A 24,332-nucleotide genomic window follows, 5' to 3' on the forward strand; every position below is an offset into this window, starting at 1 on the left:
TGTATGAACCTTTGGACTCTCTCTGAAAGATTCATTGCCACTAGTACTAGAAAACCAAAAGTGTCAAAGGCAAATGGTATGAAAGCATGTTAGTTGTTAGAACACACTTTCTCGTGCTTGCCAATTTTACTTGAAACAAATTCAAGGGTCGCTTGTCCCATAGTAAAACCTCCAATCCTCAGTCCCACCAGTGGAGAAACCATAATCAAGTCTATACATGCATGTTTACTTCCTACACACCGATACACCAGAGCATTTGTTGGCCTAAGTGTAGATCTCCCCTCTTGTGGGTTAGTTAAGAAATTCATAGGCGTATATTTTTAATAGATACTCTAAATGATCAAAATATGTAAAATAAGACATCCCTAAAAATGCATGTCCATAATTGAAGCCTGAAAGCTCCCTACAATGGATCGTGTGTTCCCCAAATATATTCAAACACGCCTTGCAGAAAACATACCAAACCTTATCATATGACGGTATTTAAGGATAGTACGATGTTCTATCGAGAACATATGTTGGTATAGTCCATCAATAGGAATAACAAGGACAAAATCTTGAGTATGCGCTGCTTACAAACAACCAATTTTTTGTTTGTCTTGTGGTTATTTCAAACTTTATATCCATGTTCTGAAAATGTTAATTAAAAAAGACACTCACCAAAACATGTTGTGCTTTAGGATACACGGAGTCCTAGATTGGCTTGCAACTGTTGAAGGCTTTGAAGCATCTCTTGTCTTGGAATTATTTGTTGCGACTGAGGTTGCATCGAAGTTTTACCTTGGAGAGATTGTTGAAAAGAATGGAAAATTAGGAAGGCTTGGGATGTGTCTTAGCCGATTGGTGGAGGGACTTGATCTTGCAGTGGAGGAGCAAGAAGAGAGGTTATGATAATAAGATTGTCTTCGTTGTAGGAGGGAGATGAGTCTCCTTTGGAAGATTAGGAACATTGATTGTTGGAGAATTTGCAACGGTAGCGTTGTATTATAAGTGTAAGATAATTTAGGTCGCGCCTTTTCATTGATCTGATAGTCATTTATATACACAATACAAATATGTGGTTATGATTCTAATAATCATTTATAATCAATATTAATAATAATAATCTTTCTATATTTACATATCTAATACACCCCTGTAGTCGAAACTGGAGGTGAACGATTGTTGAGACTATCACGAAAGTCATCAAAGAGTTGCAACGGAAGTCCCTTTGTGAAGATGTCAACAATCTGAAAACGCGAGGGAATATGAAGAACGCGTACTTGACCGCAAGCAACTTTCTCACGCACAAAATGTATATCCATTTTAATATGTTTGGTGCGTTAATGTTGAATGGGATTGTTGGAAAGATAAACCACACCGATGTTGTCACAATATACCAGAGTAGATCTTGTGATAGGACAATATAGTTCCAAGAGTAAGTTGCGTAACCAACATGATTCAGACACAACATTAGCTACACCTCTGTATTCGGCTTGGCCACTTGAACGAGACAAGGTATGTTGGCGTTTTGAGGACCATGAGATTGAGTTGTCTCCGAGATAAACACAATAGCCGGAGGTAGATCTTCTTGTGTCTGGACAACCGGCCTAATCTGCGTATGAGTAAGAAATGAGCTTGTCGACGGATGAAGGGTACAGATGGAGGCTGAAATCTATGGTACCATTAATGTATCGAATAATGCGTTTCAAGGCAGACATGTGTTGAGTTTTAGGATCATGCATAAATAAACACACATGTTGAACTGCATATGAGATGTCTGGTCGAGTGAATGTCAAGTATTGCAATGCTCTGGAAAGGCTACGATATTCGGTTGGATCATGGTAAGGGTTACCGGATGAACCACTGAGTTTCACCTTTGTGTCTACTAGTGTGGAGGATGGTTTGCAAGAGGACATACCGGCCCATTCGATAATTTCTTCTGCATATTTCTTTTGAGAAAGAAAAAGGCCTTTGGGATGTTGGGTGACAGAAATACCCAGAAAATAACTTAGAGGCCCCAGATCCTTCATGGAGAATTCGGAACTAAGTTGTGCCATAATAGATTCTCGAAGAGTGTCAGATGATGCAGCAAGAATAATGTAATTCAGATACAGAAGAATATAAGCTATGTCATTGCCATGATGATATATAAAAAGAGAGTAGTCAGAAATACTGTGTGATAAACCCATTGTAGCTACATTACCAGTAAAGCGCTGGTACCAGGCGCGAGGCGCTTGTTTGAGACCATATAGGAATTTCTTCAATAAACAGACATGATCGGGAAATTGAGAATCATGAAATCCAGGAGGTTGATGCATGTATACGGTTGCATGAAGGTTCCCATGCAAGAAAGTATTTTTAACATCTAATTGATGAAGACACCATGATTTAGATAAAGCAACACTTAGAACTGTCCGAATGGTAGCCAGTTTGACCATCGGGCTGAATGTGTCACCACAATCAACACCTGTTTGTTGATTTGCACCATTACCTACAAGGAGAGCTTTGTATCTCTCAAAGGATCCATCAGATTTCTTTTTATGCCTAAAAATCCACAAACTCCAAATAACATTAGCATTAGACGGACGAGGAACTAAGTCCCACGTCTTATTTTCAATAAGAGCATCATATTCGTCTTTCATGGCCATTTTCCAATTTTGATCATTTAATGCATCAATGAGATTTGTAGGTTGAGGGGATATGGAGGTTGAGGTTGATGTATGGAGATTGAAGAGTTTGCGAGATTTGACAATACCATGTTGGGCTCTGGTTGTCATTTGAGGGGAGAGGGGCGGTTTTTGTTGTGAAGGTGAAGGTGTCGGAATTGATGTAGTGGGTGGGGATGAGATGATAGTTGGTAATGATGGGTTTGGAGGTGATGTTGTGGATGAGGCTGATGCTACGGTTGGTGAGGTGTTATTGTGGGAGGGTAACAGAGGCAAATTAAAAAAAGATGGTGATGGTTGGTAAATGTTTGTTTGAACCGGTGTAATTAGGGGTGGAGTACCATTTTGATTGTTAGGGGGTGGAACACTATAGAATAGGATGGAAGGAAGGGTGTGTCGTCATCCAAAAAATTATAGCCAACCATTGTAGGAACATTTAGATTAGAAAATGGAAGCTTAGTTTCATAAAAAATGACATGCCGAGAAATAAATATTTTACGGCTAGATAAATCATAGCATTTGTATCCTCTATGATTTGAGAGATATCCTAAGAAGACACAAGGTGTGGACCGAACTTGTAACTTATTCCTATATGATGAAGGGATGAGAGAATAGCAAAGACATCCAAAGACACGAAGATGAGTATAGGCCGGATCTTTTTGGTAGAGTATTTTAGTGGGTGATTGGAGGAAAAGCTTTTCATTTGGAAGGATATTATGTAGGTAAGTGGCCATGTGTAGTGCATGATGACACATTGATAGAGGTAAAGAAGCATGGACAAGAATGATACGGATGATCAGATGGATATTTGTTAGAGCGGTAAAGCGGAAAGCAACAAAAGTTTTGGAAGTATTTATCCGGGAAACTATCGTGTCCACAGAGATTAGTGATATCGAACTGCCATTCAACAGTTTCCGCAATTATGAGTTTGGATTAAATTGGTGAAGCATAAAAGCATAAAAGTAAATATCAACACAAAAAGAATTCATTTTTCAGAAAGAAGAGACTTATCAAGCCTGGTATATAATCTACTTCTCACAAACTTAAATTTATCGACCAATTACACTCAACCTACAATACTCGTCAATGTCATTCGGCATCGCTCACACCCTAAGTCATTTCTAACCCAAAGTAGAGAGAACTACTATATCATCTCGGCGAAAATCTCTCAGCACACCTCAACAACACAGCAGACATCCATATCAATCGTATCGACAATCTCTCAACCGACACAACTAACACGAAAGCATTGAGCTTCGACACCCATAAAGATTGTTAGCTCTAAATCTATCTCTAAAATCCAGAAACTAACAGATAATCATCCTCGATAAGGATTCAAGAAGTCTATCTCTAAAACTACCAAAATCCGTAGCACATAGCAAAAATCTAAGACAACAATCAACAAAGATTTGTAAAGCAAACTTTATATAACACCATGATCAACAAATATACATGAGTTCAAAGTTAAATCATATACAAAACCCAACCAAAGAGAAATACACAAAGAAGAAGAGAAATGAACCGAAAATATCTCGGTTTGTCAGTTCCAATTGATGATCAATCCACCCCGGATCATCTGTATGCAAGCTCCTAAGTTGTTTTCTAAGCTAATCTAACTCAAAAATGTTTGGTGATGGAGTGGGAGCAAAAAATACCCAAACCATAACCTAAAAATTGTGTTTTTGGACCTTAAACCGTGTTTCTGTCAGCACCGCTTCGCCCGACGGCAAAATGGCTTGGCCCGGCGGCTCAACACAGCAACTTTTCACGTTTTTTGGTCAGTCAAGCTCGCCCGGCGAGCCCAAAATTCGCCTGGCGGAACACACCAGAAACAACAAAAATTCTGCACTGTTTCAGCCATAACTTGAGAACCGTAACTCCGATTTGCGCCCGGTTCGAAGCGTTGGAAAGCTTATTCAATGCTCTATCTAACTATGAATAAATATCAATGCTTGAGTACCTACAAAAAATGAGATAAAAACAATTAAACTCAATGATATTTACACGATAACACAATATATACACTATAACGTAAATTATACCAAATATTGACTAAAGTTGAGGTTTATTGATGTAAAATAAATGAATTAAGCCGATGAGTGCTAATTATTCACACTCAAATTTACAACAATTTAGCACTCACAATATTATGTAGATAAGTTTCCATTGTTTCAAGAGTTTGATCGATGGTTCAGATGGGGGAAGAGAAGATCGAAGCTTGTCGAGTTACAATGAATAACAATGGTTTCTCATGGAATTTTGTTGGAATAAAATGTCGATCGTTGGAATCAGATGTCAATTCCCATAAAAGGTGTCACTATTTTGTTCAGGAACCATAAATAATTGATGGTGGAGTGAAATAGGACTCAGGTGCAGTGGAGTGAGTTTCTAGTACGACAGACTAAGGCAGACCTATAAGATTAATACTCCAACGCTTGAGTCACTGAATGAATGAGAAGTAGTATGAGTGTGAGAATGAGTAGATAACCTGAGTCTCAGCTTGTGAAAGGAATTATATAAAGAGAACGATTAGAACCACTCTTGCTTGATCCGATATCTAGTGTGAATCACCGTCTGATTAGATCTAACAATGAGAAGCTGACAAAAGGTTAAAACTGTGTGTTGGAAACTTATTGAGGTAGTATCTATTCCTTTGTACTTTGCTTGTATTTAGACTTTGACACATGAGTCTTATCGGTGCCGTCATATTAGGTTATCTTTATTTGCTATGGTTGAACTTGAATCGAATGGGAAAAAAGAAGAGGTTCAAAAGAAAAACAGTACGTGGGAGAGAGAAATTTCCAATAACTTTTTTTTTTTTTAAATAAGATTATATATCAAAATAAAAAACTGTTACAAAAGGAGGGGGGACATAAACCAATACCCTCTCAAGAATTGATGAACCTAAAGAAAGGCAAACCAAGCCTATTCTTTACAAAATCTGCCCGCAAAAAACTAGGAATGCTACTATAATTAGTGTAATCAGAAATAGTTAAACCTATATTAGCCAGAGAGTCTGCACAACTGTTTCCCTCGCGGAAAATATGAGACACCAAAAAGGAGATACCTTCCGTAATATTAACACAGTTAATCCATCTTGTGCGAAGATGCCAAGGAACACAGAAAGGAGGAGAGAAAGCACGCACCACTGCTAAGGAATCTGATTCCAGCCAAACCTTTCTCCAACCCCTCTCATGGGCGAACTCAATAGCTAACATAGCTCCGGTGAGTTCGGCAATGAGAGAGTTAGAATCACCGATAAAACTAGCAAAGGCTCCAAGGAACCTACCATCATAGTCTCTCGCAATACCTCCACACGCCGAGTGACCAGGATTGCCAAGGGAGGCACCATCACAATTGATTTTAATCCAATCCCACGGAGGCGGCTTCCAAATGACTTCCACAATCTTTGGAGCGGGAGGGGGCTGGATATTGACTTTAAACTTCTTCAAAACCTCAAACTCATGAATATTGATGAAGGAAGGAATTTTAAAAATATTACCGGCTAAACTACAAACCGAAACAATGTGCGCAATCGAAGAGGCGGGAGAGATGTTGCGATCCTTAAATCTCACACTATTGCGCGCTAGCCAAATAGCATTAAACAAATGAACAATAGCCACATTAAGAATAACCTTACAGTGCGCATGCAATGGCCGACTAAGAATACTCCAAATGTCCTCCCAAGACGAGATCCGCAACCTGAAGTTAAAAACCGAACTAAGCCAATTCCAAATCGTTAAAGCATAAGAACATTCGAAGAAGAGATGTTGAGAGCTCTCTTCAGCCACCATGCAGAGGTTGCATATAGAGGGGAAAGCAAAGGAACGCCGCTTTAGCTTTTCATCAGTAGAAATTTTATTTAGCAAAATTCGCCAAACAAGGAAAGATTTTGATGGGGGGATGAATTTAGACCAAATCCATCTCCACCAATTGACACTAGAGCCAACACATCTCTTGAACTCGTAAGCATCTTTGAGAGATAGATCCCCCGAAACCGTGTGATTCCAAATCCTCTTATCTGGCCTTAAGTCAAAAGGGATGTGACAATTTAAAATTCTGAGTTGGACAGAATTCGGAACAGCAGCACTATTATGAAAGGACCAGCCCGAGCCTGAAATAAAGGATCTTACATAGAGGTCTTCGGGCAAGACGGTATCACCCATCTCTAAAAACAGCGGCTGCCCGCACCAGGCGTCATACCAGAACCGAATAGAAGCTCCGTTACCAAGCAGCCACGAAGAATTATCAAAAATAGTCGAAAGTTCAGCTTTAATACTCGGCCATATGGAAGAGTGAATGTGATACTTTATAAACTTGTGTTTCCTCATAACCCGATTCCTAAGGAGGACGGCCCAAGGATCATCGGAAGAGACAAATTCCCAAGAAAGCTTCAAATTAGTCGCCGCATTTAGGTCTAACAGAGATCTAATTCCCAGACCTCCTTCCGAGAAAGGCTTACAGATACTTTTCCAAGCCACCGTAACAATTTTACTCTTCAAAATATTCCCGCTCCAAATAAAATTCCGGGCAGCTCTCTCAATTCGTCTTAAAAGCGAAACCGGCCAAGAATAAACACCCATAGAATGAATTAGCATACTCTGAATCGAAGATTTAACAAGTTCCACTCTTCCCGCAAAAGAAAGAAGAGATCCCTTCCAAGAAGCAAGTTTCAGAATTACTTTGTCAGCAAGGGGCAGGAGAAATTTCGCACGGGGCTTGCCTTTAAAAATTGGAACTCCGAGATAGATAAACGGAGAGGTCCCAGCAGTGAACCCAACCAAGGAGGAAAGGAGATTCAACCGAGATTGAGACATGGCACCACCATAGATAAACGACTTCCCACAATTCACTAATTGTCCTGAAATATTTGCATAAGATTCGAAGGCAGCGACCAGACAACGCAAATTGGCCAGACTTCCTTTACAAAAAATAAGAACGTCGTCCGCATAGAAGATGTGAGAAGGAACATGGATCGAATTAGGCCCCTTGATCAAAGAAAGCGAACCAGAATCAACTAAGCTGCTAATGTGTCTGCTGAGAACATCTTCGGCCAAACAAAAAAGCAGAGGAGAAAGAGGATCTCCTTGCCGAACCCCTCTCGTACAATTGAAGAAACCTGTGGGAGAGCCATTTACAGAGATGGAAATCCAGGCAGAATGTAAAATGATATGAATCCATTGACAGAATTTCTCATTGAATCCAAACTGTTTCAAAACTTTGAGCAGAAAACACCAATTTAAAGTATCAAAAGCCTTTGTTATGTCTATTTTAAGAGCAACGTTACCGCACCAAACCTTAGAGTCCAACATGTTGTATGCTTCCGAAGCTAACGCGATACAATCCTTTATCTTCCTCCCTTGAATGAAGCCCCGTTGCTCACTAGAAATAAGACGAGGCATGATCACCGCAAGACGAGTAGCAATAATTTTGGAAATGATTTTGAATTTAAAATTGGATAAAGCAATGGGCCGGAACTGATCCAACGAATCTGCGTTGTCCGTCTTTGGAATAAGGACCAAAACATTGGAGTTAAATCCTTGAGGAAGCCACCCTGTGTGGAAGAATTGAATGACCGCGTCCGAGACCTCTGTTTTAATGATCTCCCAGAACGTATGAAAAAAGGATGCTCCGAAACCATCAGGACCGGGAGCACTATCATTATTGAGAGAAAAAACAGCAGCATGAATTTCATCCAGGGAAGGGAGCAAAGTGAGCAGAGTGTTCATTTCATCAGTCACCAGACAGGGAATCACTTCTTCCACCAAAGAAAAATCCTGCACCAAAGAAACATTAGTAGAAAACAGAGATTTAAAATAGTCCACCGTGTGCGAAGCAATCTGATCCGGATTTGACAAAGTTTCAGACCCGTTTCTTAGAATTGAAATAGGTTTGAAGGCATTGCGAATTTTGGAAATACGATGAAAGAACGCCGTATTCCGATCTCCCTCAAGGTGCCACTTAATTCTAGATTTTTCCTTCCAAAAACTTTCTTCAATATCCAAAGCCAAAGATAGCTTGTCTTGTGCTTCTTTCTCCAACCGGCTAAAATCACCATCAACTCTCGAATGATTTTCCTGAATTCTGTTAAGATCCGCTTCAGCCATCAAAACATTTTGCGTGACATTCCCAAAGCAAGTGTAATTCCAGACTTTAAGTTCTTTTTTCAACCTCTGAAGCTTTTTACCAAGCACTACAAGAGGGCAGCCCCAAACTTTTTGCTTCCAGCAAGATTCAACCAAGGATTTGCAATCTTTGTGTAAGGTCCAAGCTTTAAGAAAACGAAACTGCGAAACAACTCGGGTGGAATTGATGGAGAACTCAAACAAGATAGGGTGGTGGTCAGAACATACTTTAGTAAGGGTGCAAACTGAAGTGTTAGAACATAAACTCATCCAATCGTGATTAACGATGACACGGTCTAACCTTCTCTCGATAAAAAATGGAAAATCCCTCTTGTTGGACCAGGTAAACAGAACACCCTTAGTAGGAACGTGGAGAAGCTGGAAGGAATCGGTCCACTGTTGAAAATCTCTAATGGGGCTGATCGCCGGGGCCAGTCTCCCGTTGTGCTCATGAGCTCCAATAATGGCGTTGAAATCACCAAAGAACGACCAGGGAAGAGCGTGCCTTGCCTGAAGGTTACCGAGCTCCTCCCACAGTTCCTTCCTTTTGTATAAATTAGTGGAGGCATACACTGCAGCAGAGGCTAAAGTCCTATTCTCAAGCTCGAACGTAAAAGCGACAAATTGAGAAGAAATTTCCAAAACCGTTGGGATAACGTCCACCTTACAAAAACACCACAGAGAGGGCAAAGGGGTAGAGTTAAAAGCAAAGAGCTTGTAACCTTGTTTTTGAAACCAGTTATTAGGAATTTTATCGAAATCAGTTTTCGGCTCAGCGATGAAAAGAAATTGCGGACTATTACGACGTAAAAGTCGCTTAAGAGCTAATCTTGATGGGGGATTAGCAATGCCCCTTATATTCCAGAAGAGGCTCTTCATAAGGTAAGGTTTTTTAGGCCTGCTTGGGACCTTGTGTCGTACTTCAGATTCGATGTCGATTGCTTTTGTTTCTTCTTAAGGTTGGAAATGGCTTTAGTAAAGGAACCACCACTCTGCTGAACGACTTCTTGAGTTTCTTCCACTGCTTCCTCGTCTGCTAATGTGTCCCAAGAATTCCTGAGGAAAATACGATCCCCCAAAACTTTGTCCGTGGCCACATCCACCGCAGGAATAATCTCTCTGCCAGTGACATCCACAAAATCTGATTGAGACGATTCTAAATCCTCCTCCGAAGGATGTGTAACAAAATTGGGGATGTTAGTTGTAATAAGAGCTGCTGCTCTATCTTGCACTAGATTCACATTACCAGTCTTAGTACCAACAACAACAGGACCTGGAGCCAAACTCTCATCAACCACCTGATTAGTAATAATGGGCTCTACTCCCACTTCTGTATTCTTCCTGTCTGACCGAGACTTTTGTGCAAAAACCTTGTTGGGAACCTCCTTGTTAAGAACCTTACAATTATGAGTACCATGCCCTGGTTTCCTGCAATGGGTACAGTATTCTGGGAGATTCTCATACTCAATATCTGCAAAAAATGCAAAGCCCTCCCTTTCAACTAAGACATTATGACTTAGAGGTTGAGAAAGGTCCATATCCACCAGCACACGTACGAAATGCCCGAAGGTTCGTTCTACTCTAGATTTAGCTGCCGTTGCATCAATACAAATCGGAGTTCCGACGCTGCTAGCTATAGCAAAAAGGATCCTTGGCCTCCAATATTCTTGTGAGAGCCCAAAGAATCTAACCCAGACCTGGGCAGAATTGTTACACTGAGAGGAAGGATTGAAATCACGAGACCAAGCAAACAACCTCAAGGACCCAGGATTTAGATTAATCGTGCCTGCCGCTCGAACTCTACGCACATCCTCAGCGTTGGAAAACATGAATTCGTAATAACCCTTACCAAGAGACAGAACTCCCCAACCTTTAAGTTCAGACCAGATGCTTGCTAACTTAGAGCGAAGCGCAAACACAGTAAGAGGGGTGGAACCTTTGGGCCATAGAATCCTTCCGTGGAGATTGTTTTTACAGTCCTGCAACCCAGCCTTATATTCCTCTTCTGGAATGGTGATAGAGAGTCTATCCCCCTTGATAATGGGTTGAGGTAATTGAGAAGAGGGAATGTCACACACCCCATTGAGAGCTTGAAGAAAGGACATCTTCTGAGAGTTTGATGAAACAGTGGTCGTTTTCCCCCTTTGAGATACTGGGACATCAGCAGGAACCTCCTGGATCACGATTTCAGGGAAAAGGGAAAAGCAATCCATGGAAGCAGAAAGCAAGAGCAACAGAAAACCAAAAAGGAGCTAAAGAGAAAGGGATTTGAAAGGGGCAAAAGGAACCCTAGCAGAGGACATTGGAGTATAGAAAATGACATGAAATTCCATCACTAATTCATTTTGTATAAACCATGAAACAATTTTTTTCTAATAAACTACCGTGCAATATAACAAATTGCAGTGAAACAGAAAAACAATTTCTTAACAGAATATTAACTAAACAACTTTTTAACAAAATATTAACTGAAATAATCCATTTTTATATAGAGTTTATGAGTCCGTTTGTTTATTTTTTAAAATAGTTTTTATAGTATTATATTTTATTTAAAAAATATGTACAAAGAAATTTTTAAAAAATTCTACATAAAAATTTAGTTTGAATAATTATTTTTAAAATATTATTGTAAGAATTTTTTTTATTAATATCAAAATTTTAAAAGATCATTTAAATTTAAAATTATTTAAAGTAATTTTTCATAAAAATTATTTTCGAGAAATATATATTTGTTTTAAGAAAAATTTATGATTTCAACTATATTTTATATTGAGTAATGTATGTCTATGTTATATGATTTCAAATTGAAAATTTCTTCACCCCTCCTAACCTTCTTGCCCACTCCTGGTGAATTTACCACAATACCCCTTGTTTCGGAAGTTCATTTCCGAAAAGGTACTTTTTTTTTGTAAAAAAAGGTGTTTTCGGAAATGTATCTCCGAAAACGTGTTTTTTTTAATATAAAATATTGATTTCGGAGATGCATCTCCGAAATAAAGTTACTTTTCAGAAAATGTGGTGTTTTCGGAAGTTCATCTCCGAACGCACCCCCCTTGGAGGAATTCGGAAATGAACTTCCGAAATTATGTCTGGACAGAAGAAAAATGCAAAACAAGAACGATTCACTTTATTTAATCGGGTGAAGATTACAACGATAATATTACATAAGATTAAAGTTACATATTGTTAAACACGGGTAGGTGGGGATGAGTCAACATTTTGATAACGTCGTCCGCCGATCTTTGAAGTTTCGCGTCCAACTCGATCGGGCCCTTCGAAGAAAATCGGTCGAACGTTGTCCACAAAACCGCTAAATCTTCGTCGTTCTTGATCTCAAAAGGTGTGAACTTAATGCCTCCCTCGTCGTTAAGCGATGGCGAGCGGTACTCGAGCTTGACAACCTTTCGATTCTCGGGATAGTGCAAAAGCGTGTTGAGCGACGGTATCAACTCCGCAAACGGCGTGTCGCGCGAGAAGCGAAATTGGAACGGCATCGGGTAGCCGGTTTCAAAGTACACGAATGCTAGGTGGGGGTAGGTTTGTGTCATTTGTGTTTTGTGGTGTGAAGAGGATGAAGAAGACTGTGTAGTATTTATAGACTTATTGGAGCAATGATGGCCCAACAAACCTTATCCTGCCTCAGGGGACTTTTCGGAAATGAACTTCCAAAAATGGGAGGCAGAGATGTATATTTTGGAAGTTCATTTCCGAATTATGCAGAAACAGACATAAATTTTGCATTTTGTTGATTGCTTAGTGTGTTGTGTAAATTGAACAAATGGAATTCACATTAACCATAAATTAGACAAAGATGACATAAAACATACTTATATTATATATGTATTGAATCGGTCCGATTTTACATGATAAACAACAATACATACAAAAATGGTCATTACAAACAAAAAACGATCCGGAACGAACTAAAATTCACCGAACCAATCGGTGGATCCTAAGTCCAAAATAGGCACGTTCTTCGACCGCTCTCTATTTTGCTCGCGCTCTAGGCTCATCATTTCTTCAAACTCCGCCATTCCTGAAACGAAAGGATCCGGCCAAGTCCCCGCCTCATTTGAACGATGTGCGGTCCATTGAAAACAAGTAGCCGGTATAGGACACCCCGGTTTCAAAAACACTTGGACGAAGTGCCGCCATCGTAGATACCCGATGCATATGATGCGGCCCGACGAGTCCAATGGCGGTCGACTATGAAGTGGAAAGAAAGTCTCACTTAGTCCAAACCTCGTGAAATCGACGCATACAATATCATATGCACTTGCTATTAGATGACCCATATCGGGGAATGACATCCACTTCGAAACCGGAGCGATACCGGTAAGTGATGGAACAAGTGAATCATGAATTCTCGCAAACTTTTCTTGACTTTCATATAGTCGGCCGTAGATGTCCCGATACGAAGTCAACTCCGCAAGAAGTTCCCGTCGGACTAAAGTGTGATTATTTTCCCCTTTACCGAGCAAACCGGCAACGACCCGATATCCACAATTGCCGTCGCCTCCAACATCAACGATGTTATCGATATATTTGTGCATAAAAAGTGGCATCTCATCAATGTAGACAATGGGTGATTTTTTTATCGGCGGTGTGCGAGGTGGCTTCGAAATACGGGCACCTTTGTTACCACTACACTTGGACTTAGGTGTCTCATGAATTTCTGAGAGCGATGCATCAACATGTTCAAAGTAGGAAGGAGATTGTTTTGTTGACGTGTCATCTTGTGTAATTTTGGACTTTTTCCGTGCACCTTTCGTCTTAACCGGTTGAGATGGCGATTTCAAATCGGTGGTCTCCGGAAATGCGATCTTTCGCAATTGTTCTTTTATATGCATTTTCGTTGTGTCGTCCGCTTTAGCAAACTTCTCCATTATCACTTCCAACCCGTCGGAGATGGTGATTTTGGAGTCATTTTCTTTCGGCGGGTCAAAATCATCAAAACGAAGTTTCTTCCAATGATCGGCTACCTCATCCATGCGTATTGGTGAATTCAACTTCTTCTTTTTTGCAAGTATACAAGCACATGGAAGGCCGTATGTCTTTCTAATGGTGCACCCACATAATGAACTATCCGGCCCCGTGGTCTCCGACCGCTTTGCTTCATGAAACAAAAAATTCAAACCCGTTCGAGATATGTTGTAAATCAATTGGGAGAATAGAATTTGGCCCTTATACCGGTGTTCCATAACCGTCTTGCTCCGACCGAACGATGTTTGAATTTCATTGTGTTGATTTTGGAGCATTTGGTTGACGGTGTCCCATCCCCGACACAAATCTCCCTTGCTATCACCCAACCACCTCTTGAATACCGCATGTGCGGATTCAACTCGGTTAATCGTGGTGCAACCAAGATGTCTAACTCGATTTGTCTAAGCGCACACGACTTTTTCTCTAACTTTGTCAAGAATGGTGGATTCAACATAATGACAAAATGTCTTAATGGAACCACACAAAGACCTAAAGTGTACCAATTTCTCGGTATACACCTCTTCGGAGTATGCATCCAAAATTTCCCTCCATGCCGTCATTATCCTATTAACCACAACACCGGCTTTGACAACTTTACCATTTTCATCCGGCCTATCTTTTGTCCCAACCGCGGGTTTCAACTTGCTTCTCACGTTACAAGTTATGTGATATCGGCAAAGTAACGCGGTAGATGTCGGGAATACAGTATCGACCGCATTCATCAAAGCATCGTCCCGGTCGGTGACAATGACGTTTGGCATAACCTCTTGATCAACTAACAAAGACTTGCAAATTCCCAAGGCCCATGTAAAGTTGTCTTCTTTTTCACACTCCAAAAAAGAAAACCCGACCGAATAAGTCTTGTCCGTCAAGGTCACACCGACTATCTCTAGAAAAGGAAGCCTATATTTGTTTGTCTTGTACGTCGAATCCATGACTAGAACGGTTGGAAATGTGTTGAATAATTTGATACTTTCGGGATGAGTCCAAAAAATATCACGCACCGTAACTTTGTCCTCGGAAGTTCGGAAGCTTGAAACATATTTGTTATCGCCTAATAGTTTCAAAAGTTGTTGCACTTCCGACCGAGGACCCATATTCAAAACTTTGAGATTGTGCCGTTCATTGTAAACTTGCTTGATATTTGAAACGCTATCTGGTTTCTTACGCTTCAAATCGGCAAGTATGTTGCGAGGCGCCACTTTGACTATCGTTAAGTCCGATATCACATTCCTCTCTTCGCGGGACAAACGACACGCCATTGGATGTCCGTGTAACTTGACATCCAAGGCATGATTATGAATTCCACAAATTACGATTAACCGCCACAAATCATCAACCCTCCGAGTAGCACGCAACTTAAAGGGACACCCGCACTTTCTCGACCCCGTGTCCTCGTGTTTTAGCACCCGGTTTGATTGTACATAACTCCCACCCCGTTCACAATTCAAAACAACGAAATCTTTCCGCCTACTATTTCCGTTGTCCGACCTTAAAATAACAATTCCAAATCCATGTTTGCTAGCTTCCTTCCGAACCCAATCAATCAATTGTTCGCGACTATCGAAGCTCCGATCATTTGTAAATTCTTGCCGAACATCAACCGCATTGATCATAGGATTAACGTCGATAACATGATCGTTATTAACGTTGACAACTACTGCGTCATTCTCTTGCACAACGTTGTCCGGATGCACCATACCTAACAAATGAAAAAATTATCAAAACACTAGTAGAAAAAAAGCTTTTTAAGTCGGTTAAAAATGACTTTTTAAGCTGGTTCCGAACCTGAATTAAGAATTGCCGACATAAGAAGTTTTGACTTCTTAGGTCGGATTTAGAACTGACTTAAGAAAATGTTATTAGGTCTGTTAGACAATATTCGACTTAATAAGTCTAGGCTTCCAAAAAGCTATAATACTATATGTAACCGACTTAAGAAGTTTCTTTCTTAAATCGAATATTCTTAACTGACCTAAAAAGTTGTATTTATTTTTAATAAAAGAAATTCACCCTTCGTGCTAACTATCATTTTTAAAATAAAATATTATTCTACATTAATTATTTCTTAATCTAAGGTTAATATCTATTCCAGTTCATCAATTTATCTTATATCTAGAATTAGAAATAAATCTTCAAAAGTCAATATATTTTCTATACACTACCAACCTTACCAATATCAATTTACTCTAAATAAAATAATATATTCCAACTTTACTCTCTTAACTAACAAATAACTGTAACAACCAAAATGAATCAAAGGTCAATTCACAAGTTGTGCAACACCAACTATATCTAACTAATAATCAAGTCCTTCTAGTGCATTTACATGAGGAAAACTTTAAATTGAGTTTCATAACAAAGGGTTTCAATTTAAACTGGTGACATGTGAAGCTACTTGACTTCCCTATTGATTGGAAGCTCTCATCCTCGATGAACTCTTGTGATAAACTGGTCATGAAGAGAATACTCTATGAAGAGAATGAAAAAGAGAATGAAAAAGAAATGAAATGTCTCATGATGAATTTCTTTTCATTCTATATTCATGCATATGTGTATTCACACAACACGTATAAATATTTGGTAAATGGATTAACCACCTGCAAAATAAAGTAGCAGAAAATAATGTTAGCAATAGGGCTGTCAATGAACCAAACTAACTCGAAAATAGTTCGAAACTCGATTCGAAAATTAAATCGTTGAACTAGGTTCATGAACCAAATGAGTTGAGTATGAGCTAAAAATTAAGTTCGTTAACTAAATGAGCTGAACTTGAGCTATACATAGTTCGACTCGTTAGGTTCATGAGTCAACTCGATTATATACGAGATAGATTATATTGTCTTTAAGAGTAGGTTTAAATATTTGCTCTAAATCTTAGTATCATATTTTTTTTTAATCTAACGGTTTAATTGATAATTTATATTCTTTCGTGAGCAAAATATTTCTACAAATAATTATACAAATAAAATTAACATCGTATGAATTCCAATCTTATAACTTTAATTTTATTTCTATATTTTTATTTAAAAAATATTAATTTAAAATGTCAAATATATATATATATATATATATATATATATATAATAGACTTTAAAAAATTACTTTTAAGTTCGTGAAATAAGTGAGTTGAACCTAACAAGATAAATCTAACGAGTTAAATCGAGATGTTCGTGAACTTCTAACAAGTTAAGTTTGACCTGAAAAAAAAGTTCGAGATAAACTCGAACTCAAACTCGGCTAATTCTTAATGAGTCGAGTTTGAGCTGAAAAAAAAGTTCGTCATGAACTCGAACTCGAACTCGAATTCGGCCAATTCTTAACGAGTCAAACTGAGCTGAGGCGAGTTCGACTCGACTCGACTCATTTCCAGCCCTAGTTAGCAATTTATATGGTTTATAAGACAACAAGAATATACTAATATATAATAAACTATCAATTTAGTCTCTAAAGTATCGATCTCGATCCGATTCAGTTTCTAAAGTATATTCTACTAAGAAAATATCGTAAATAGAATATAGAATTAGTGTACCGTAGTCCAGACAACAATCTTGGTTGCATCCAAATCTTGGGGCAGGTTAAGTGTGAATTTTGAGAGTATCTTCTCCAAACATTCTGTATCCCACAATAGCACCTCCAGCATAGAGTAAGCTACAAAATCCGAAGCTACAATATAAAAAATCATACATTGTATTAGATAGATTCAAAAGGAGAATTATTCATAACACATTCGTTCGGAATTTTAAACCATGGCTAAAGACGATCTTTGATTAATTGTGCTACTAGTACTGCAGGGAATTTTAAACCATGGCCAACTTCTTCTACGCCGACCCATAACAAATACATAATTACTAAAACAAGTGCAATAACTCCACCGGCTATCACAGACATGGTAAATAAATGGTTATACTAAGCTCAAATGTTAACCAAAAATCTAGTCACTATTACGCAAAATAAGTGTTACCTGAAATGTAACTAAGAATACTAAGGTCACAGAGCCTAACTGTAGGAAGAACAACCAACGGGGTAATTACAGCAAAGAGTGTTTTCGGATTCAACACAAATACACCTAAATTTAAGTATGCATTTGGAAACAAGGAAGCCAAGTTTTCACCTTCCAAAATTATATACTCAATGCAACAACCCTACGTGACAACATGTAAGAGTGAAACATAGAAAAAGGTATCATGGATTGCTATCTATCTCGTACTAATTGAATAAAGGAAGATATACTTGCATATAATTCGACGTACAATACTATCTGCAACCATAAAATGGAGGAATCAATGGAAATTGAGATTAGACACCACTGCAACCTCGAAATGCATACAAGAAAAGAGCATAAAGATGAGCATGAAGACCGACTTACTAAAATGGCAATACGTCCAGCAGTACCAAAAGCAGCTTCACAAATGTCAGGATATGTCTCAAGACCAGATTCACTATCCAAGTAAGAACGCAAAAGCAATACAGTATAAAAGGAAAGAAATTTGAAAGTGAACAAGATAGAAAGTCCTACCCATCCACCTTCTTTAGCAGCATAAGGCGTTGAAAGCATTCCTACTCCATAAAGAACACTTATGCCTACAAAATCCATAAATGCACATATTCTCAAATCAACATATCTTAAATTGAACAAAATCAGTATTAAAAGAGCAAGATCTAGCCATGGTTCCATAAATTCGTTACCATTATGCACAGCCTGCCCGAAAGAGCAATTTTATGATAGTTTGACTAATATCATAGCTCTAGTTTTACTAATATCATAGCTCCAAACACAAACACTTAATAACTGATGGACTTATACTAGGCTGACCACTGTACCCATTCTGAACTCCATGACCCGCAGCAGGAACAACGCCATGACTAAGAGCATTACTTGTTCCAAGACTCCCTAACACCCAACACCGTATTTAATCAGAGACTCGCATCCCTTCTTCACAAGCTCCTGATCCAACCAAAAACCCACACTCAGTTATCAAGCACAAAACTATGTTAAAAAAAGAATAAAACACATGGTGTACCTGGTCAACACCAAACTCTGGCGGTTGCGTGGGTCTTCCTTGCTTGTTCGAACAACGTCGGTAGCGACATGTCTTCCATCTTAATCTTGCCCATCGGAAAATAAAACAAAATGAAATTCTTAATCAATAAACAGGAAAATAAGCATCACAATTTCCATACGAAACTACCAAACAGCCTGACCTTAGTTCATCTGAGTATTTCCCCCTAAACACGACAAACTCAGACAAATACTATTCCAAATTTGTTCCTTTCTAGCACTTAACACTAGTTCGCGCCAATATCAAACAATGCCACATAGGAAACCCTGATTTTAAATCCCCGGTATTCTAAACATTTACCCACAGACACATGGTAAACAACAAATATAAGAAAACTCGGAACAATCAAAGTTCATACCCTCTTATTCATCCTCATCATCCTTGTCGATATCTCCACCTCCCTCTTCCAATTCTTCTTCATACTCTCTCTCATCAATATCAAGCTCAACTTAATCTACACCAATTGAATACCAAAAAAGTTAGGGTCCCGATTAGAACCAAAAGAAACACTTAGAAGAGGAAAACATTATGCTGATAATGAATAGGGGATTAGGGCTCACCTTCATCGTCAGATATTACGCCTTGGTGAGTGACTGCTGCAAAAGTGGGTGAAGGAATATGAAATCGAACAAGTTTCGGAGCAGAGAACAAGAAATCGAAGCTTTGGAGTAGAGAATGAGAATCGGTATAAAAAAGTTGAAACTGTCGATGCGAAGGGTTGAAAGGGGATAAGGAAAGGTGAATCGAGAGAGATCCAGAAATTGGGGTTTTTTCTCACCGATGAGGAATAATAGGCTTAGGTTGGATTTCACTTTCCGCGTGCAGTCTGACTCTTTACAACAGGTGTTCACGTGAAAATAGAAAAGCACTCTATTTCTTATTTAATTAATTGATTATTAAATAAAATTTCTTAGGTCTGGTGGGTGATAACTGACTTCACAAATTGACTTCTTAAGTCAGTTAATAATTACAGGCGACTTAAGAAATTAAATCTAAATTAATTTTTTTTTATTTAATATTTGTTAAGTCGGTTTTATATGCACCCGACCTAACTAAATTACAAATATTTACGAAATTGCCACCGCATCACTTCTTAAGTCAGGTGGCAAGTGAACTGACTTAACAACTTCTACTAAAAAGGTATTTTTGCACTAGTGAAAGTTGGCCAAAACAGTTTTTTTTTACTGCCAGGGCATATTTCGGAAGTTCATTTCCGAAATCTGTTAGGTAATATATTTCGGAAATGAACTTCTGAACCATATCAGTTTCAGCATAAATTTGTTGAATCAATGTAGTGAAATAGGGGATGAAATGAGAGATGTTTACCTGAAATTGTAGCTTTCTATGCTCCCTTTAACGTGATCAACGGTTTGAAACTTGATTTTAGGACGAAAAATGGATGGAGATTGATTGGGTTTTGGAGAGAGTTTGGGGAAGTTTTGGAGAAAAATGATGAAATAGTGGAGGGAAATTTGTATATGCAGCAATATTTTCGGAAATGAACTTCCGAAAATATTCACGGTTTTTGAATTTTTTTGACTTCGGAAATGTATCTCCGAAAACACCACTTTTTGGTGTTTTCGGAGATGCATTTCCGAAGTCAAAAAAAATTCAAAAAAAAAATAACTTCGGAAGTTCATTTCCGAAGCAGGGGTAGTTTTGGTTTTTCGCTGGGGGTGACCCCCATAGGGAGGTGGGTAAAGAAATTTTCTTCAAATTTAATCTTTCAATTTAGAAAAAATAATTTTAAAAAAAACTTTTAATATTTTAAAATACTTTTTTATAAAATTTATTTTGAAAATACAAACAAATTTGTTTTTAACTAAAACAAACATGTGCTGGATGAATAATTTAGAATTTTATTATTTTGTTGTACATTTAATGTTTTGAATGAATAAAAATGTTTTTATGAAGATTTTTATATTCAAATTCGGAGGTAACCATATATTCCGTATGACATCTTGTGGTGCAAAGGTGAAAAACACAAATAGAATGTTCACCAACAAGGGTTGATATTATATGTATGAACAATTAATCACTCGTAGCCCGTGATGACAATATAAAAAGTATGTGTTTTGTATATATAAGACAGTCTAACTATATTTGCAAGAAAATAATTGATTAGTACAAATAAAATGTTATATTTTTATTGTTTTTAAGTGGCAATGAATAAAGAGAAATTTGATTATAGTTTCATGTATGCTAAAACATTTATATTATAATTTGATATTAAAATTTTTAAAAACTTGAGCAACCGGGTTATAATCAAAAGCAACAGTTTCATAAAAAAAAACAATTAAAAAATATTATTATTATTTAACTCTTATATTATAATTGGATATTAAAAATTTTAAAAACTTGAGCAACATAGAAGTAATTATAAAATTTAGTTTTACCATTTTGTTATTCTACATGATTTTTATTTTTTATTTTTTATTTGTGTCAAGAGATTGTTATCACTTTAATTATTTGTCTTAATAAGAAATGCAACTTTAATTTTACTAACAAAAATGTATAGCTCTTATAAATATTTTAGATTTAGACTATATAAATTTATACATGACAATAAAAGAATTTTCATAAAAAATCTGAACAAGGACTCGTTTTATTTTGGCTATAAAAATATAATTTTAGTTTTAATACAAAAATGTATAGCTCTTATAAATATTTTTATATTTAGAATGCATGAATGATATTGTTTTCTTTCTTTTTAGATTTCAATTAGTGATTGATTAATAGGTTGACAATTAGATTAATTTTAGATAATTTATGTTAAACTCAATTTGCGATTAATTTTGGTATAGAAAGATTAATGTTTATCAAAATTAAATTAAGTTAAACTTTATTTGCGATTAATTTTGGAAATTCAATTAATTTGTTAATTTTGGATAAATTCTATTAAACGAAGTTATAATTAATTTTGATATAGATATATTAATTTTGATTAAATAAAGTTAAACTCGATTCGCATATAGTCATTGAAGTTGGTGTTAAAATAAATCAAGTACTATGTGTCGTATTCCAATAACCAAGAAGACTAAAAAAAATGAGAAAGTCGAGGTCGTAGAAAAAAAGCTGAGAATGATCCAATTGAAAAAAATAAGCCATTAAAGTTAGAGTTTGTTAGAACTGTTAAATTTTTGCAGTTGGTTAGTTACAAGTTAGTTACTGAAAATCAGTTGCTTAGTAATATTTGATTAGTTAGTTTTCTGTAAGAAATAATTAGTTAGTTTTCTGTAAGAAATAGAGGCAAACTTATTTTAAGAAATGAGAACGAAACATCAACTTCATACTATTGATCCGTATCCATTTTTTAATATTAAGATTGAGAAATCTAGCATTGCTTGTATTGCTTGGATTACTGTTTAATGTTTTAACAATTTTAAAGGATACTTGTTCCTTATTATTTACTATTTCCCATTGTTTAACACTATTGCTTTTTAATAATTTCAGTTATCTGAGTTTAAATGTCATTTTGTTTAAATGATTTTTTTTAATTATTTATCCATTTTTTTTAACGTCATATTTTTAAATCAATTTTAAGAAAATTATGACCACATAATTACACTTTTATATGTTGTTTTAGCTTTTACATTTTTTTTCATGTATAAAAATTATAATGTGTAGACTTAATTAATTATTTTAAAATTGGGTTAATTTGAACCCATTATACCATCTGATCTTGACCCAATTTTTCATTACATGATACTAAATCAACCAAACAAAAAAATTATAGTAAAATTTTAAATGAAAACAATTGCCTAGTAAAAAAATATCAAGATCCATTTTGAAGGAGTTAAAACAAGTTTCCAACCTAGACGATTAAGAATTTTAAATCCAATATCTTAGTTATAATTGTTTTTGTTATAAGTTGGCATAAAAGTTTGATTTCATTTTATTTAGGTAGATCAGAACAATTCTTTTTTCTTTTTCCTTGAGACAAAGTGATGATAACTTTGTAGTTATCATTGGAAGTCTTCTTCATCTAAACCTCAAGTTTTGCCCTGAGTAGTACACATATATCATCGAGTTTCGGTCCACTACAACATAGAAGATCAAAGAACATTAACGAAGATAAAAATCTTTCTAAATCCTAATCAAAAGCCAATTTTTTTGCTAAACCATTGACGAGATCAACAACCCTAAATCCTTTTAAAAAATCTCTAACTCTAACTACAAACCATAAATAAACGACTTTAGGAAACAACAACGACTAACCTGTTATCATGAGAATATACCAATGATGGATAAATTGATGAAGGATTTAGAAGCATGGTGATATGAGAGACAAAGAGGAGAACAACGATGATGAACAAAGATGGTGATATTGATATGAGAGAGGGAAAACCACACAAACAAGGAAGATAGTGGTGTCGAGGTTTTTAAGGTGGGTTTGAGGTGAGCTAGGGAACGATGCTTCAACAAAGAGAGTGAGAGGAATGAGGGAAAGAAGCTAGTGTATTGATGTTAGGATTTTGGATTATGCTGGGTTGGATATGGTCAAGTTTTTAAACATATGTTTAAGGGCTCGGTTGGATTCAGCTTCCGACGAACCCAAAAATAAAAATCGAAACGACCAAAATAATCCACCTAAACTCTAATTACTTACCTGTCCACCCCTCACCCGAACTGAACCGACCCATTGACTAAAAAACCTTTGGACATGGTCGAGTTTGGTCGGGTGACGAGTGTTTCTATTGCTCTAGGTATTTTTCTCTGGTGGTTCGGACGCTGACTGTGGTCACTGCCCCGATAATGGTTGCGTCTGCTACCCCAGATACATCTCCTGAGGTGGAACCGTTAAACACTGTGAATATTGACCTAAATGTTTATGAGCTTTCATCCTCTCCTTCTCTTATCAAGAGTAATAAGGGTGAATGCATGACTACCCATGCTGAAAAAGGTTCTTCCAAGTGTGCTAGTATGTCAGAGGATGCTGAGTCAAAGGCTCTTACTCCTTTTTTCCGGCTTCCTGTCCTTTTTTTCATCTCAGGTACCTAGAACCTTGAAGGAATTTGCTAATGTCGAGGCTACCTAGCTTTCATTCGGAACCTGTCGGTGGCTGATAGGCGAGGCCTTTTTGCTGATGCTTCTCGCACCCTGGATCCTTGGTTTCAATGGTAGTTGTCTGTCAGGATGACGTAATGGGCTCAAGTGACCTTGTCAGGGAGAAGGATGAGCTGAAATAGAAGTGTGGATTTCTTGAGCGGAAGAATTCCACTACTGAAATCAAAGCGGATGAGTTGCAGATAAAGGCCAAGCTTGTCAATTCCCCGTGGGAGAAGGTGGATCGATACAACTTTATTTGCTTTGACCGCTTAGATAGAGAAGTTGGAGATTTCTTTTCACGAGGGAGATGATTGTTGGAAAAAGGCTTTTGAGGATGGGGTGAAGGTGCACCATGAGTTCAAAGCAAATCATACTTCTCTTCAAGAGAAGAAGGATGAACGAGTCAAAGTTATGAAGGGTCTTGAGGAAGATGTGTCCAGTGCACGACAGAAATCTCGGGAGTC

At 37.4% G+C, this 24,332-nt stretch overlaps 1 protein-coding gene across 1 annotated transcript; it reads right to left on the reverse strand.

The window, feature by feature from the left end:
• Positions 1-16,299: 16,299 nt before the first annotated feature.
• Positions 16,300-23,462, reverse strand: LOC131619452 (amino acid transporter AVT1C-like). The gene is made up of 8 exons (XM_058890544.1): positions 23,429-23,462; positions 18,540-18,650; positions 18,126-18,340; positions 18,015-18,017; positions 17,721-17,901; positions 17,518-17,634; positions 17,289-17,422; positions 16,300-16,356 (listed from the first exon to the last, which is right to left on the reverse strand). Exons 1-8 carry the CDS (start codon positions 23,460-23,462, stop codon positions 16,300-16,302), a joined length of 852 nt encoding a protein of 283 aa, XP_058746527.1.
• Positions 23,463-24,332: the final 870 nt, after the last annotated feature.

This window comes from Vicia villosa, linkage group LG7 (genome assembly GCF_029867415.1).
Source record: "Vicia villosa cultivar HV-30 ecotype Madison, WI linkage group LG7, Vvil1.0, whole genome shotgun sequence".
Classification (NCBI taxonomy): domain Eukaryota; kingdom Viridiplantae; phylum Streptophyta; class Magnoliopsida; order Fabales; family Fabaceae; genus Vicia; species Vicia villosa.